At 34.2% G+C, this 18,881-nt stretch overlaps 2 protein-coding genes across 6 annotated transcripts in view; one reads left to right on the forward strand and one right to left on the reverse strand.

The window, feature by feature from the left end:
• Positions 1-2,207, reverse strand: part of LOC105321183 (disintegrin and metalloproteinase domain-containing protein 12) — a 31,906-nt gene extending 29,699 nt beyond the window's left edge. For all 4 annotated transcript variants that reach the window (XM_020064448.3, XM_011419415.3, XM_020064447.3 and 1 more), the window contains exons 1-2: positions 2,050-2,207; positions 1,231-1,334 (exon numbers count right to left, since the gene is read on the reverse strand). In XM_020064448.3, coding sequence (XP_019920007.3) covers positions 1,231-1,334; positions 2,050-2,110 — 165 coding nt within the window. In that variant the 5' untranslated portion in view covers positions 2,111-2,207. The remainder of the gene's footprint in view (positions 1-1,230; positions 1,335-2,049) is intronic.
• Positions 2,208-4,642: 2,435 nt separating this feature from the next.
• On the forward strand, positions 4,643-18,774 carry LOC105321184 (uncharacterized). Of its 2 annotated transcripts, none has more exons than XM_011419420.4 (6): positions 4,643-4,746; positions 9,616-9,675; positions 10,255-15,216; positions 15,540-15,631; positions 15,935-16,038; positions 16,461-18,774. In XM_011419420.4, coding segments are annotated over exons 2-6 (5,202 nt in total). In that variant the 5' UTR covers positions 4,643-4,746; positions 9,616-9,632; the 3' UTR covers positions 16,462-18,774. The 2 variants fall into 2 exon arrangements, with proteins under 2 accessions (XP_011417722.3, XP_065924370.1); XM_066068298.1 differs by having other exon boundaries at positions 4,654-4,773.
• Positions 18,775-18,881: the final 107 nt, after the last annotated feature.

The following is an 18,881-nucleotide window of genomic DNA, read 5'->3' on the forward strand; positions in this document are numbered from 1 at the left end:
AAGTACAATGATATCAAGAACAACTTTGATTAGTCATTTAAAGAGGTTTTTTTTTTTCCTTTTTAATGTGATGCTGTAGAATATATTATTGGGCAACAGAGCAAAGGGTTGACAGTCCCTACGTGGTCACTGTTGGAATCTTTGTATAATGAGGAACAACAAACTAGACTGTGGCAGCATCTTATAAGGTTTCATTAATAATGATTTAGAATGATGACAAATGACACCACATAGTGATGCCTCATATAAGGGCAGGGTTGGGGTGATCCCAATACTAAATTGCCAGAGTGTAAATTATAAACATATCTATGAGAGTATATGTAATTCCAAATACAAAGGAGAATATTGGCATACTGGGCTCTGTATACTGTTTAATTAATCATTTTCTTTCAACAAAAATTATTACATAATCTAAGTATTTTTTGATGATATAAACGTTTGTGAAGTAGAATGTTTTAGGTTATGACGTGCATTAGCTATTTCAACCAAATTGTGACAAAGGATAATTGCGACAATCGATAAACAGAACTAGTTTATACCACTTAACTTTAAGATGGAAAGGATATATAGGAAAACATATGATGCACAATGACTCTTGTATAAATGAAATAAACAGTGAATTATCAATCAACCATCTGACTTAGCACAAGGTGGCTGACAAATACAACATTGTCAATAATACATCTTATGACATGATCAAAACCCCCAACAACTTACTCCCTAATATTTTAGTGGTATTCAATGGCTTTAACTAGGGCCAAAAATATGATAATTAGTAAGTTTATTTTTCAATGGATTCAATCCATTCCATCATCAATAGCAATAACAATGTATCAAATTTTGTGTCTGGATAATGATTAATTATATGTCAGACTAGCTTAAAAGGACACTATATGATAAGGGTTGAAAACAACCTCCTAGTATTAAAAGTATATGTATTTATTCAACTTCTTTTACTTCCTTAGAAAAGAAAAATCGGCTTAGATGACCGTAAATCAAAGGGATTTTCACAGTGATCAAATTCAATTAAATATCAAAATGAACCTTCAATGCGGTCAAAATAAATTAAATTAAAATAACCACCTCCCCCCCCCCCCCAATGAAATTTTTCCTGTGCGTGCCAAATTTATTTTTATAGCACCTGTTGATTTTAATTTGAGAAAACAAAATTACATATCTTACATGATTTTGATATAATGAAAGAAATAAATATATTTTCAAGAAACATACTCTGATATGTGTGGTTCCCCTTGCTTGTCGATTGTGGTAGAACACTGGTTTTATGACTTGGAAATGCCTTTTGTCCGGCACATTTTGATGTATTAAGTTATCACCTACAAATAAAAAGTGAAAACATGATTGATTGCTACCTAATAGGAAGAGACTTATGAGTTCAAGTCTGATGAAAAAGTAGTAATTTACAAAAAAATATCCAGAGCTGAAATAAAGAATTAATTTCATTATTCAAAATGAGAAACTACTCAGAATAAAGATTTCGGCTGAATTGATTATCTTATCTACTTTGACTTTATCATTAAGCAAAATGAATGGTAATGTTTAAATGATATTCTGAGGAATGTGATTTTTTTTACCAATATCTGTGTCATGATCATGAGAATAATGCCAAGTTGGTGTTTGATAGAAATTTAATCTGGAGAACGAAGAAAACTTTAACTTAAAACACTTAAGATTTACACATAATCATACATAAATTAAAAGTAAGACAATGTAAGAAGTTAATTTGAAAATGAAATCTACAAATTAATCAGGTCAATTTACAAACAGTGTGTTATCAACTCCAGTCAGACGCAATTGCATCTCCAAATTGCCCGAACAAGACATTTTCATATTTTTCTACAAACAAGATCATTCAGAATCAATTTAAAAATCATAACAATATCACAGTTTTAATCAAGTGAGTCACAAATCTTCTAAACGTTGCGTAAGTGGCTGGGGATAGGTTCATCAGCATAAAGCTTTGTATGAAAAAAAAAAACCGATATGTAAATAGCATACAGAAAGTATAGTAAATTCTGCTTTACCCATTACCTAAAACTGAGATCAAATGCAGAAATCCCACAAAAGAAATAAAAAACACATTTTTCTCCATCCTCTTTCTCGATCATCTTCACTTGTACATCACAAAGCATCTAATGACGATGAAAAGATATACCACTGTAAACACATGAAGAAAAAAGAGATGTTCCGGATGGTAAATCAATTCTCAGAATGAAATTATTACAAAACGAAAGAGTATCTTGATCCCGATTGTATTTTTCTTGCAGTTGACACTTGCGTCTATTTATAGCGTTACACGGAAAGACGTCTCCACAAAAAAAGACAGCAAACAAAGTTTGACAAGTTCCAATATGAGTGGCGCGTATTCTTGAGTATTATTTTTCTTTGTAGGGTTGTTTTTGAAATAAATGAATTTTGAACTTCATTATATTAATTTATTTTCTGTTGTGTTTAACAAAATTTTATTTTTGTATTATTTAAATTGTTAGATTTTTTAATTAGCATACTGATTGATTAATCTAAACATCTCAAGTATATTATTATTACAAAATTATTCATATTCTTTAGCAAGTTATATCTTAATTTTTTTTTTAGCTTTAATCAAAAGCGGTATTGTACATGTTTGATTTATATTAAATGATGAAAAACTTCGTGTATTTGTTTGCCAGTTATTTCATAAAATGATCGAAAACAATAAATAATAAAAACTATACATGTGATTTACTCTACAATTTTAAGCTGAAATATGTAGAATAATTAGTTTTTTTTCTGTTTTTTTTCTGACTTTTTAATTTGCAATAGTTTTCCTATCATTTGAGGAAAAGAAAGAACTTATTATTTCTGATACTTTTGATTAAAACAAATATTTTTTAAAATACGTTCAAAACAAAAACAATAAAAATGCTAAAAGTATGTAAAATCCACAACTGTATTTCTCATTTTGATTTTTGTTCTGATCACTGTCTATAATCCCATTTTCACCAAAGAATGATAAAAGAATAAAATTTGTGAACAAAAATCAAGTCTCGATTTTGGTGTACAGTCGAGTACAAAGTACATCTTATTATACTGTAAGCCAATATGCAAGTAAGTAAAGGCATATATATATAGTAAACTTATCATATCCATCCCTGTTCATTCATACAGTCTGATTACCCCCCCCCCCCCCCCCTTCATCTTACAATTGTCAAGTGTGAGGAGAAGGGGAGTGGTTATAATCAGACTGAATTCTCGATAGAATGACACATTCAGTCATCCCATTTCCTCATTTTATACACGAATAGAGGATAACATCTTTCCAAAGTGTCCTAAATACTTCTTTATAATGAATTAAAACACAACATGTTTTTTTCTATCAAGTATGTTTAAAATCAATATAGTTCAGAATTTTGGATATTTTTTTCTAAAACCATAATTTTGACTTTCATTGATGATAATGACGATAGTTAATTTAATTCGAAAATGCCTCCAAGCATAAAAAGTATATCAAGACAACTTAGCAATGAAGTAATGCAAGGTTGTTGATTAAAAATAAAATTTTAAACACAGATTGACATAAATCTTGCATGAGCTTTGGAGAGAAGTGATCACACATTCAACACAAAGCAATCCCTAAACGTTAAGGGACTTTTTTTCTTTTATGATATGTTCTTGTCCTGCTATAACTTTAAAAGTAAATAATTGTAAAGGACGTGTATGATGTAGTTAATAAAATTCATGCAGCCACCATTAAATCCTGTCTCCTTTTTAGATAAGGTGCCATTTTCTCGTTAATATCTCTTTTTTATTTGACTAAAATGAAGTTTTGATTTCTTTTTTCTTTTTCATAATATGTAAGATTTTTACTCCCTGCCAATTCAACGATTATTGAACTATGTTGTATAGTAATATCACAATGAGCTCCTCCCATGTGACATATTGTAAGTTACTTTCAAGGGGCATGGTCACAATTTTGGTCAAAAATTATTTTTTCCGTTTTTAATATTTACAATGCTTCAGTAAGGCGTTTGTAATGGTCAACCAAAATTTGAGAGTCAGTCGCCGTGTTATAAACGAGATTCAGAGCTTATAATTCTTTGTCATATAAACAAAGAGCTTTTGTTAACGTTTTGAATGTAGAAATGTAAATTCCAGTTTTAGACCTGAAATGAATGTGATAAACACCAGGTATAATTTATTTATGCTTAAAACGGATACGAAAATTAAGAAATCAGATTGAAAAAGAACGTTTACTGGTATATTGAACCAATGTAAACAAAAACAGGGCACGAGCCTTGTTTACATGACAAAGAATTGTGAGCCCTGTTTTACTCTACAACTGACACCTAAATTTTGGTTGATCATTAATGCATTTCTAAAGCATTATTAACACTAAAATAGAAAAATGAAATTTGACCAAAATCGTTACCATGCCCCTTTAACACTGCCTGCATGCATGTGCAAAATGGTTATAAACGTACCCCCCCCCCCCCGGAAAAAAAGTTAATACCAAATCAAGTTATATCTTAGTTTGCAAGTTTTATAATTCCAACCACATGCAATATTTCGCCCCATTATTCACAGAGTTAATTATTACACTATGGGGTGAAACAACTGACTTGCCCGAAATATATCAGATCGGGATCGGATTATAAAAATTGCGCGAAAACGAGGCGCTTGACTGGTCGCGGTAAAATTGCAAGATTATATTTCATCGACTTGTTGGAGTTTTACTCTTTGAACATGAATGTAAGCCTTCCTATAACGAATTCCATGGTAAATCTATTTGAATGTCTACTTGCTATGAAAGTTTATGCATGTTAAAGCGTTGCACCTCTGCATTCTTGAATACTATATGTTCAGCATTGTGGATGCAAAACGCCATTGTTCCGTTCCGAATGGACTCTGACAATGCAAATGGAATCTAAGAAGTTTGCGAGGGTTTTAACCAATGCACATGTAACAGGATAATCAAAGCATCTCAATTTAATGAAGGTTTAATTTGGAAAGAAATTATGGGGTGCATTAGCTAAGACGTCAATGGATTTTAATCAAATCTTGATAAATTCTTCAAAGATGCTGAACAAGGTACCATGGTGGCCTGCTGTCACGTGTTTCCATATATCTAACAGAAATGTACACAGATTATTGTCTCAGTTTTGATGTAATGATTTTTTATTGAACATTTTGCCTATAATTGCCTCTTATGTGTTGTTGGGGGTGGGGGATCTGTGAATGGCCAGTGAACTTTGGCCCTCTGTCACAATGTACAACATCACAAAATACCCTGTGTTTGTTTTCAAGATCTCACTGTTGGATGCCATTCAAATCTAATTTTATGAAAGTGCTTGAATTGAAATTTCAGCTCATTAACAAAGTACAAACACATTATAAGTAGGACAAGTGCAGCAGACTTTTAGCAATACAATTATTGTTTACGTATATAATTTTATTAATTCTTTATCTCATTTTCATTTACTTATTATCACTGGGTATACTCAATGAGTATACCCCACTGAGTATACTCAATGAGTATACCCAAGATTATGATGAATATGCAAGGTGTCAATCTCCAAATTCGTTTTTCAGTGAATTTCAATCATTACAGAAAATGTGATAAATATTTGTTCTTTCCTTGTGTATTGCATTTATTGGTACGATGTATTCTCTAAAATTTAAACAAAAGATTTAATTAAGTGATTACGTAAGTTAGATACAGCTATTATCATAATCCACAAATATCTAAGTGATGAGAGGTATCCATAGGTAAGGGACCTGTACATATTCTAATGCTAAGTAATCTCTCTTACAAGGATTAAATGGATTTAAGTTTTTCCTGTTAAGAACAATTTGTTTCTGCTTACATGCTGAAGAATAAAACTCAAACAGGATAGGTAACTTGGCAATTTAAAAAGAAATATGTTTCCCCTCTCCATCTTTTATACTGAGGGATATAAAATAGATATTTTAATATTTTTATGAACCGCTGCTGGATTCATTGAAATTTATTTTCACCACAATGCATGCTATATACATGTATAAACATACCCCTTGACATGGTCATTCTAACAACTGAGCTTGTCTTGAAAAATCATGAGATAACTATCAAAGAAATGAGCAGAGTTACTATATACTATCTGACTTACGCTAATAGCTGTATTGTGTGGTTATTTTGTTGGAAATATTGATAATTAACCAAACATGGCAGGTGATCATATTTGATGGGTTTTTAGATGTACCGTATTTTTCGGAAATTAGGTCAATACCTTTTTTCCCTGGCACGTGAACTTCGCCCTATTCATCGTTTCGCCCTATTTATGTTTTTTGTTTTTTTTAAAATCTGATATGAAATTTTGCAAAAATTCATTCAAACCTCCAATAAAATCAGGAGAGTTTACTATAATACCGCTTGAATTTCTATGTAGAAATCGTTTGAATTTTTATCAATATACTGTAGTAGTATATCATAACAACATTAAATGTGAATAAATTTATTTCTTCTTACATTCTTACTTCGATCACTAATACTGAATCATCTTTCAATCATTAAAACGTGCTGTCATGTAATGTTCTTAAGATAAACAGGAAATCAATTTCGCGTGGTTTAAGTAAAATGAGAACCGTACAAAAGGTAATTACGGGGAAAAAATATCGTCGGGTAGAATTAAAAAAAGAAAGATTGTTTTTATGATAGAATACATGTTCAAGTTTTTTTTTTGTATATTCAAAAAAAAACTTGATGAAATCTAAACCAGGTGTCTCTGAAATCAGTCTGGGTACTAGGGCCTACTTTGTGTATACACAGTTGAACTCTCGGCATGTGCTACTCATGCCCGCAGGCTTTGAGAGGTTGACCCATGTATTATACACACAGTGAAAAGTCACACAGAGGTGTGAACGATTATCATGATTATGTACATATTGTTTAAGCCATACAGTAGGATATATAAAAAAAATCGATGAGAATAATTGCAATGACGATAGATGGACAGTAACAGTACCGGGTGAAATGAAATCTCCGGTGAACTAATTCATGTTACTTTAAATTAGACTCAATCAACAACAAAGACACAAGGTTGCATGTGCTACCGTATTCATGCCTCCAGGCTAGGTTACTATACTGCAGTTAACACCAGTTTGTACACGTGGCCGTACTGAATAAATTGGTTTGGTAAATTTGATGCAATTTCAGACATTTTCATACGATGTGTAAATTTATGGAATGCATTTTATTTCCCATTTGCCTAAAACTGGAAAATAAGATAAAAGGCTACTATGATAATGTTATTGGTTTAAACCATTTATTCATTCAAATTAGCGGTAATTTTTCGACCAATTCTTCGAAGTCAACCTATTTATGCTTTTTAATTTTTTTTGCTAAAAACGGGCTCCTTCGCCCTATAAACAGTATCGACCTAATTTTCGAAAAATACGGTGATTGGGTGCAAGTGACCCATATAATGCGCATGATATGCAAGTTTGATATGCAAAACCTTTATCATGGATGTCATCAAATTCCTAAACAAAAGCTGAATGTAAACAGGAAACAATCTTATCACTGATAGCCTTTTCTCTGGATGATGCCAGTGATAAGAGCATTTAGTATCTAATCCAAGCAACAACAAATTATGGGGATGCACTGCCAATTGAATACAAATATTTATTTAGAGAAAAAAAAGTTACTTAAGCATTTTTATGACTATAAATTTAGTGTTAAATAATATTGAAAATCTGAGAAAAACGTAAAGTTTGAATTCAATAATAAGAAATTGTTTTAAAATTTTTGGGGTGGTATCTTAATTTACAAGCTTAGGTTGGTCGGCAAAGCGGAAACAAATTATAAATTTTGATCAGCCATTACTTATTGAAAAATGCAAACAAAAAAACTACAAAATACATGTACTGTCACATTAAGGTAGTCCATCTGTAACTAAGGCGAATTTAACAACTTTGATTGATCTATACTACATCAAATACGTATTTTTAAGTTATTATGGGGCTGACATAAACCAAACATGGGAGTATATATGTAGTCAGTTATATGAACTTTTTGCACTTTGACCTTTTTAAAAGAGCTGTCTGCCTTTTAGGAAAATGTTTAAAAAATATTTTTAGAAAATAGTAAATTATGAATTATTTTAGCATATTCGAATAAAAAGGAAAGCTTTTGCAACTATTTACCACAAAAAATGTGAGAAAATTAGTTGTACTGTCTAAAAAATATATTTAAGAATAAATTTTTCCCATAGATATTAATGTTAACTTCCAATTTATGATAAAGGACTATGTGCGGTATGGTCAAATATCTGCCCCCAATTTTATTAAATAGTATCGTATAAAAATAAAATCTTCACAAATTATTGTATAGAGAATCCCTATAACTTTAATCTTGATTTTAGTCATCATTGCTCATTCGCTGTTTATCTATGACATCACCTAAATGACAGCTAATTCCCGCAAATTTGCAAAAAAAGGAAAATATTATCATTTTTGCTCTATATTTTGCATTCGGAAGTATAGAGCGCAGGTCTGCTCAAGTGTGATTTTAACAAATGTATTTCTTCAGATAGTTATACAAATTATACTAAAAAATGGTACTTGAGCAAGCCTGCGCTCGATGTTTCCCAGTCGAAAAACCATCGGAAAACACCAATATTTTGCTACAAAACATCAATTTATCAAAATAATGCAATCTTCATGACGTCATTTCTACATTATGACGTCACTGTGGTGATAACCTTTTACACCTTTATTTCCAATATGATTTTAACTTTCTTTCATTTTATTTTTAAAGCTCTTTCTGTAGCTTTGATTTTGGGGACAAAAAATGCATAAAACAGCACATAGTCCTTTGTTAATATGTATTTATTTTTTTAATTTCAAAGGTGAATCTTTATTATTTAATAAACCCCTTAAATTTGGCTTAAAATCATACTTAGATTTTAGTGATCAAATTTGCAATCTATTGAATATGAAATATAATCGTATTGAATAACATGCTTTTCACCCTTATTTCATTTACTGCTTACGAGATCTATTAAACTGTAAGGTCTGTGACAAAAAACCACATGCCCAAACTATTAGCCAAGATTTTGGCGACAGCAATTTAATTTGCTTATGGCGATAGCAATTTGATTTGCTTATGGCGACCAATTTGATTTGCCTATGATGACAGCAATTTAATTTGCTTATGGTGACAGTAATTTGATTTGCTTATGGTGACAGCAATTTAATTTGCTCATGGCGACAGCAATTTGATTTGCTTATGGTGACAGCAATTTAATTTGCTTATGGCAACAGCAATTTGATTTGCTGATGGCGACAGCAATTTAATTTGCTTATATGATGGTCACGGTGAAGTGACCCCAAGCAGTATGTTCTTGGATCCTCACACCCATAGTCAAATATATGTGCCAGTATATGATTGTGTTGAGGGTCTAATTTTTATGAGATAGGCACAATGTTTATTGGAATATTCACAGAAAATTTATGAGATTTCACTTTTATCCTATGATGTTAAATAATGATTTTGAACTTTACAGCATTGTGCATAACCATACCTTTGATTAGAAGTATGAAATGCATTCCAAGTAACTCCATTTGGATTTTATTTTACAGATTAAGGATAAAGCAAAATGTCAGAGCAAAGTCCAGCAACAACCCAAAGTGAAGAACTAGGTATGATCGACAGATTTATTATTTAGATGACATGTATATTATACCAACTTTTATATGTGTATTAAAAATGTTAATTATGGTAGGTTTTGAGGATCCTTGTCATAGGGAGCATATCTCATTATGAACTTGTCATTTTATGTTAATGTCTTTTTCAACACAGTTGACTTTAGTTTATCATTTATCATCAGTTAATTGTAAACGTATTATATTTAGCCTGTATGATATTTGGTGGAAATTGATTTTTCAACATGTTAGCATGGATTTGAATCGGCACATTCCTAAATGTACCCATCGTTATGCATACATTTATGGCATTTAGTGATGTTCTTGATTTAAGGGAAGCCAAAAACGATAAATAGAATACAGAGCCAAATATAATGCTTTTATGCAGTATCACACACAAATCTCAAAAGTTTTTTAGGAATAAAAGTTGGTTTACATCATGTGAACTGCAGAATGTTGCTTTCTTAAAATAATCTTACTCTTGAAGTTAATTGAAGCAGACATAAATTTTTATCCTTAAGTATGATTGGTGCTCACTTATAGTATTAATTCTAATGAACATGATCCTGTTTTTAGTACCACCTGTTCAGCCCAAGGTTGCCAAGGATTTGGCAGGGAACTTCGTGTATTACATACCAGACAAGGCTGAAGCGGAGACTTCCACTGAAGGGAATCCCCCAACAATGAAGACCTTAGTGTCGGCATTGGATAAATCCCTTAAGAGTACAGAACAAGTTATCACTCTGTCACCTTCCAAAGGAGAAAACAGCAGTGTCGTCACCATTAGTGCCGAGAACATTCTGGGAAGGTTTGATCCAGAAACCTTGGATTCCCTAAATCAGCTCCTGGATGAGGTTGTTGAAAATCCCGGTACGGCAAGGGACTTGAGCGTCCAAAATTCTACTGCCAGTTCACAGGGGGTGCCCCCTCTGTCCGCCCCACTGGAGGGACAGACTGGGGGCATTTTACCTCCAGCTAGTTGTCTTTTACCCCCACACAAACCTACACAACATGACATATCCAGCAGCTCCTTTTTGGGGTCCACTACAGCCAATCCTATTAGTAGTTATGACTTTAGCATCAGTCAGTGTGTGAACTCAGTTTCACAGTTAAATTCTGTGACAAATCAACAAGACAGCAACATTCAAATGTCCCAGGCACATCCTATTGTGGAGGCCATTTCTGTTGCTTCAAGTCAAATTAGAAAAGAACAATCAACTTCACAAACTATAAACTACAATTGCAATATTCCATCAACTCAAACTGTACTTCATCAAAATTCATTTCAATCAAAGAGCTTGGAGTTTCCAATTCCATCCAGTGGAACGACAAGCATTTTGGATCCCAGTACTGTGTCTACAAATCAAACAGTGACTCAACCTCTTGTTCTGACGGATCAAAGATGTTCAATATCTGGAAATTTAGTGAATTCATTGCAGAAAATACCCGTTGAACTTGGACTTGCGCAAGAGAGCATCGGCCAACCACAAAAGAGTCTCAATTCATTGGCTGTAAGTGTAGATCAGACTACAGCATTACTTGTGGACAAGACTACACAACCTTCATCAGCATTCACCTCATACCATCCTGTTCAAGTGTATTCAACTCCTTCATCACAGTACCAACAAAGCATCATGTCTACCCCAAAATACTTACCTCAAATAGATGGGAGTGTGTCCACATCAACGTCGTATTCACAAAACCATGGTAATTTGAACCCCCATCAGTCCATTGTCAGTGGAACTCAACATCTAGCACTTCAGTCAAGTGAAGGATCTGCTCCACAAAATCTGACAGACCAGAATATGAATAATATTCAACTGCAGAATTCTGAGGTGGCTGAATTATATTCATATATGAAACAAATTTCGACAAAAACGCCTCTTTCAAATGCACTTGATCAAAGAAAATTGTTATCAGCCAAGGTTCCAAGTCCAAGCAGGAATGGCTTCACACAGAATTCAGGACTTCCCACACCAAATATTCCCAATCACCGTCCCATGTATAACATCCCCCAAGCCTTGCCACAGTTGCAGCAGTATTCACAGAACTATTCGACCAGTTTAACACAGCCTCATTACGGAAATATGGGACTATCCCTCACGCCTTCTCCGGCACCCCCTACAATTGTGAGTAACTTTGAGTATAAGTCTCCATCCAATGGATCCTCATACAGAGGCTATATGTCTTCTTCTACACCAGGCTTTTACACCCCTAGACCACAAAACAACACTCAGAGCTACGTCCCTGGAAGTTATCCTGGATTTATAACACCAACTCCAGGCACCCCAAGTTCTAATTTTCCACGGTATCCTCCACAGTTTTACACTCCCAGGCCACATAACAGCGCACAGACCTATCCAGGATATGCACAGAATAATGGCCCCATGACTGGTGTTCCGAGGAGTCAATTACCAAGTCGCTCAAGTCATCCGCTGAAACTCATGCCAAAAAACCAGATGACGGAAGTGAAGAAAACTGTCAGTAAATACCAGCCCGACTTTTCAAATTATCCAGAGGTGTGTGTCTGTGAGAAATATGACATGGGGACAGAGATCCATGTAGAGCAGATCTGGTTGCATATGAATCAGATGTACTACCTACCTCAGGTTCAGGTGCTTGCCATCGGTTCTGACGAGTTTGTGGGCATTTTAAGAGATGAGAAATACTACATCAGTGTTAGAGAAATCATGATCCGCATGGTGCCAAAATTTCAGGAAGAAGTAGAAAGTTATATATTACAAGGCAAGTGCGATTTAGGCACAATGACAATTGAAGAGTTTGAATATTTGAAGCAGAGGGGCTGTATAGACGTCGAAATTTTTCAAATTATTTCTATGGAAAGCTTACGAAAAATGTGCAGATACTTGTTAAATGTACACTCTGAGCTGAGTTCAAATACCAAGAAGCTAACGGAGGCAGCGACTGGTATATACTATCGAAAGATCCTGGAAAAACATACGAGATGCTCCAAATGTGGAGGAGCCATGAAGTGTAGTGATATTCTGGACCGATACGAAGCTATTGATTGTCCTGTTGGAATTACATACAAAGAGCAGAAAATGGCACTGCTGCAGAAAGAGGTGATTGAGAATGCCCTTGGAAAGAAGACAGGCTCACCAAACAGAATTCTTCCCCAACTGAACTCGGAATCTTTCAAAATTGAGAAAATCAAAATTGGGCGTTTGATGGTGGGAGGAACCCAATTTAACACATTTAAGATCAAAGAAAAGTGTTACATCTCTTTGAGGGAGTTGGTGGCTTATAAACTCTTGACTCTGCAAGTTCTTCAAAGCAGATTGGAAAACCTTGCATGCAGGCCTCGTCCAGCGCCTTCCTTGGTGGACAAGTACTTTGTGAAAAATAACATCGAGGTCCATAACACTCTGTGGATCGACACGATCATTGTCCGATGTATGTGTTGTCTTGGACAGCAAAAAACACATATGCCCTTACAGAAGCACTTTAAGTGTGGAGACTTTGAAGAGATTTGGGATAAAGAATTGGAGTGTGTGGATGAAGGAGAGGAGGGGAAGGGTTTGGTTTATACTCTAAACCCAGACACAGTCACTATTTCCAACAGGAAAAAAATCCAGAAAAAAACTCCTCCAAAATCTGCCTTCAGTGCCTTGCCCTCAGCAACAACTCAAATAACACTTGGTCCCGGCCAAAAAGTAACAACAAAGCCGTTGAAGATCAAAGTGAGAGACTTGGCAACAAGCGAGAGATTTACAATGAAACCAGCTTACAGGACATACAAATTGTCAGAAAAAAAACCTGTAAAAAAGACAGTTGAAAATGGTATTTATGGAGGACCTGTTAAGACACAATTGAGTGATTGTAATATTCCTGGAAAAAACCACGTAGAAGTATTCGAAGATGTCAATCTGGCCAGCACCTCTTATGGTAGAAGTTTCAACAACAGGGATAGGATACCGACAAACTTGAATCCAGACATGGAGCCACAGAATGAACCTCCAGCAATGACAGAGGAGTCAATTCTGGAGATTGCTGCAAGGGAAGCCATGTTGATGCCCGACGACCTGAATGATGACATGGATGTGGAGTACCCTACTTCTGTGGATTCTGTTATACAGTCCATTGGGATGGGGGATGGCCTGCCTTCAGAGGAGTGTGTAATGCAGGAGATTGAGAGAGGGGGGTTAAATCTGTTTGATGGAGTACTTAGTGCTAGTATTTGTGGAGACAGTGGTTCAAGGTCTCAGTTAGAGGTGAGTGTTGCTGATAGACAAACAGAAAAAAAAGCACTTTCAGACAAAAATTCAGTAAAAGAGCCTGAACGATTACAACCGAGGTCAGCACCACAACAAGATAAACCACCTGAAAAAAGAAAGGAAGGGCGGAAAAAGAGGGTTCCAAAACGCTTTGAAGAGTATGACCTTGGTATGGTGCAGATTCACCGTGATGGCTACTGTACAACAGTGAAACATAATGAAAATCTGCTGAAAAAGTCAAAAGACACCAAGAACTTGCATGTTTTACATGCACCTTTGTTTAGAGAAAAATTGAAAGAACCTGAAACAACACAGAAAATTCTGAATGTGATTAAGCATTCAGAGATGGACAGTATGGTAGAAATGGTCTCTAGAAACGCAGAAGAGGCTGCTTCAATCAGTCCTGTTACTGATGATGCTGTGGAGGTATCATCTCCAACACATAGTGACGATGCTCCAGTAGAAGAGGTGATTAGCAATACATCGAATGATAAAATTCTTAATGTACCAGTACTAGAAGCCTTGGAACATTCATACTCAAAGGAACAATCACCTGAAGTGATAGATGAAAACAATGTTGAAAAGTTGTGTTCGCCAATCAAAAACTATGGAAATATTAGTGAACCATCTAGCCCAAACACCACCTCTTCATCGCAGTCAGAGGAATCCAAGAGTTCAAGGTTCAAAAGAGCTTGTGATAAAGTGGCAGCTTTGGAGTCTTCTCAGGATGAATATAGGATTCTCCATATGTTGGCTACAGTAGCAGAAGTGGTGACAGAGTCAGGGGATAAAGAAATCCTGCCATGTGACCAACAATCTGTGTCAGATGAACAGCAGTTTGAAGTATCTGAACAAAGAGCAACATCTTTTGAACAAAGTGCTGTGTGTGAAAGTGTAAATTGTGAGATAAATGCAGTACATGGACCAACAAATTCAATGGATCAAGAAACGTGTACAAATGATGTACCACATACAGAGAATACACAAGCTATTGAAAGAGAAGATGACGGAATGCTGTCGACCGATCAGAGAACTGAAGCAATGGAAGAAGATATCATTGGTAGTGACAGTATTATCCCATTAAACTCCCCTGTAATGATTTCTGACGATGAATTCTTGGAAGAAGATGATACTCGAACGACTGTGTCCCCTGAAAATGTTCCAAAATTAGAGTTACGAGGGAGGACATTAAAGTTCATTGATGCGGTGAACAACTACATGGATGTAGTGGAGATCCAGAGAGAGCCCGGGATCATCACCAGTAGGATAAGGTTTCTAGAAGGGGCCAACCTAGCATTTCCAGGTAAGTCGATCTAAGATATAGCCAGTGGATTAACTTCTTGTGTTTTAATTAAGTTTATGCTGATATTTTGATACTGTATATAAAGCCCAATATGTGTCCAATTTTTACACTAGAGTAGAATAGCCAGTTAAGAACTAATCCACAAAGATTATTAGTATGGTAGTTAATGCAAGCAAAGAGCAATTCTATTCATTTCCAAAAAAAGTGGGTTTTTTGTGTATACTTTATATCCATCAGCAGAGGTTGCTTATATGTCTGTGCTCTTTGCAAGAGTTGTTTACAGTAATTTTAAAGGGTATTTATTATATATGATTGTGTTGCAGGTCTCTATGGCCAGAGTGGACTTCAAAGACGGAGAGAATTTGCAGCTCTCTTAAACCACGTACTGTATTACCAGGATGAGCTTGATGAACAGGCAAGTGTTCAGTAGTTATTCTGACTGCAGAGTCACCATTAACCTTTCGGTGGAGGGATAAATATACATGTACTTTATAAAGAAAAGTGTTTTAACTAAATCTGAGGAAATGCAGATGAACAGAGGAAATGCTAAACAGTAGAACTTTGATATTTTGAGGGAAAATGTCTTCGGTATAGTAATCACTGTACTATTATAGCTAATTCATGGTATTGTCATAAAAACACAGCAGTAACTGTGTAAAATTGTTCATCGGAGATCGTTTGAATTAAAAAAAATTCTGTAATGATTTGATTTTTATAGAGCCAAGAAGAAGGAAGTGGGAAAAATGGTCATGTGATTAGAAGGGCCACACGAAGTGACTCCTTAGAGAGAGCATCGTCCGCCAAAAGGAAAAAGCTGGGCTGGTAGGTAAAGTAGAAATTGTATACAGTGCAGTCTTGATAGTTCATTGTCATTGTTTTATCCTTATAAATTAAGTCCCCATCAATATTGACATTGTTTATTGTTGAATGAAATAAGAAAATGATTCAGGAAAATCATTCCCCCCTTGTATCATTGTCTCTACAAACTTGTAAATTTTTCATAGTGCACAAAATTTGTGTCCTCAATCTGTATGATGTTTCCTCAGTGAAGGTCATTCAAGAACTTTGACTCTGTCATGGATGACATCTTGATTTCCATTTTGGGCATCTTCTGATTGGAATATACCAGGGTTTTTTTGTGGTGATTTTTTTTTTTTTTGCTCTTTGGTTTTTTTCACTCAATAACAGTTGTAAAGATTTATTAATTCTTCAAACTTATGAGTTTGTCATTTGTCTCATTGTAGAAACCAAGGAAAAATGTGTATCAATGGACCTCAGGTTGAAGAGAAATGGAGCGAGATCAAGGTGCTTCAGTGTGTGTGTGAGGAAAATCGCTTTGTGTATCATTCAGGAAGACAGTGCATCTCAGCAAAAGACTTTGCAACTGTAATACTCTGTAGTGATCAAACAACCTTTGTTATTGTTGTACATTGTTTGATTGTACGCTTTGTTATCAGATGTTAACTAGTGGAAGAACTAGTCAGATTTTCTCTGTTTTATTCTTGTTTTTATTGTGTTCATTATGCAAGGATCGGTGAAATTTATTACTGGTGGTGTCAATTTACAACTGATATTTGTTTTGGGTGGTGTTCATACTCCACAAATTCTCAGTCCTTTTTAAAGATATTTTTGTATACTGGTACAAATTAAATATATGAAAAAGTTTAACATAAATCATTCTTTCATTCTGAAACTTCCATAAAACCCAATCAAATATTACAATTTATGTTTGCTTAGAATTGAAATTTTTTTCTATTTTACAAAATGGGGCATGCTATTTTTTTCTAAATTGATTATGCATGAATTGAATCAACTCATTGATTTATCTGTAATAGTAGTGTAGTGAAATATCTTTTTTTCTATTAGGGTAGTTGAGCAGTAACGCATGTTTGTGCATGTTAATTTTGATAGTCAACATAGTATATCTTGTATTCTTTTTTTTTCCCATTCATTGTTACTGTTAATTTTTTAACTGGTCAAAAGCCTTGTTAAATATTTGTTGAATTTCACACATCATTCATTACAGGTTGTATTGTAACATTTCATACCTTACTGTGTTCAATTTTGTAAACATTAATCTTCAGAGATATTTGTATCAATTGTACTACTACTTTCACTTTATTTTTGTTGCTACTGAGCATGTTAATACATGTATATGCTTTTAGATTCCGTCAGATTTACCTGACCAATCTATAACGCTGGGACCACAGTTTTGTTTTGTTGTAGTTGAATTTGAAATGTGTCAAGAAAAAATAGTCCCTGTTTTAATATAATTGTATTGGTTGATGTACATTCAGATCTTTGAATTTGAATTACAGTGTAAGATATTACCGGTATGTTTAGACCCCAGGAAAAGTAGGGTCCCATGTCCCATCCCACACCCTCACCCCACCTCATTCACGATTTAATTTTGTACCTGTGCCATTTCTGTGTTCAATAGAATCTTTTTACTAAAAGCTAAGTAAAACTTTTGATGGAGTATGTGTTTTTTCAGACTGTCCAATTCTAATACTGGGTAGTTAGATTTTGTATGTTTCATCAAACAATGTTTTGATCCTTTCTTATGCTGTATTTACTGGTTTCACCAGGTGTATACTGGTTAAAGTCGGGTGTGTATCTTCTTTATGTGAAATCTTTATTCCATTTATTGGTTGAAATTGAATTGCATTGTTTAAAGTGTTGATTGTCATTGGTGCTGTTTTTTATGAAAATTACTTGCGGTAGATCAAGACTATACATGTATTTCTATTATATATAGAAAAATATGTCTGAATCTTTGTAACAAGTTCATGATGTGTTCATCCTCAAGTTGTCAAATTTTGTCCACTGCTTGCCCTCCAATCTCCTAGTCTATCTAAAATTGATGCAAAAGAAGGAGCTTATTTTTTGTCATTTCACAGCTCTTTTCTGATTTTTACACAAATTAGATTTCTTGATAAATTATGCTTCTGACAAAATTCAGTAAATCCAATGAAATTTTAATTAAACATTCAGTAAAACAATCAGCATTGGCATGTGAAAGTAGGATGGTGTAAAAGCAGTGAACTTCACTGTACCTGAATATAAAGTTAAATGTTAAAGATTTGCTAGAACATCAACAAAATTTGATGTTGTCTCTTGTCATTCCAAAGCTAGATAGTTCATTTTACTTGAGCCTTCCATTTTTTAAAACTTGTCTAATTAACATTAACTAACAATAAAATATGGCCTCTTGTGAGAGATACTGGGGTACATGTACCGGTACTACATGTACCATGGGAAGAAGAATTTTACCAGTATGCTTTTGTGAAATAATGGCATTTTGTATTATGAACATATTTTTAAATATTTTTTGTTTCTTCTATTGATTTTTTTTAATACTTAGCAGATAGCTATTTTGAATGATCGTATTTTGATTTTGGACACAATATATGATATATATGAAAGAGATAACATAAATTTTGCCTGCAGTACATTGTACATTCACTTAATTCTTTTTTTGGAGGATACATGTGGGATATGAATATGAAGCTTGTTTCAGATATGAAATACTCTGCTGAATAAACAGTTTTATCTATATTTGTGTTGCTTTTTAACCCGACTTTTTACATGTATTTACATGGCATCCGTGTGATAAGTCTGAGGTGTTGGTTGAACAATTTTGTCTCTTGTAAAATTTCAACATT

This window comes from Magallana gigas, chromosome 8 (genome assembly GCF_963853765.1).
Source record: "Magallana gigas chromosome 8, xbMagGiga1.1, whole genome shotgun sequence".
Lineage (NCBI taxonomy): Eukaryota > Metazoa > Mollusca > Bivalvia > Ostreida > Ostreidae > Magallana > Magallana gigas.

Bases quoted from the DNA above. Each gene is read 5' to 3' on its own strand.
- LOC105321184 (XM_011419420.4), top strand. From the start codon at position 9,633: ATGTCAGAGCAAAGTCCAGCAACAACCCAAAGTGAAGAACTAG. The intron at 9,676-10,254 runs GTATGATCGACA...TCCTGTTTTTAG, and splicing joins AACCCAAAGTGAAGAACTAG to TACCACCTGTTCAGCCCAAG. The intron at 15,632-15,934 runs GCAAGTGTTCAG...TGATTTTTATAG, and splicing joins AGGATGAGCTTGATGAACAG to AGCCAAGAAGAAGGAAGTGG.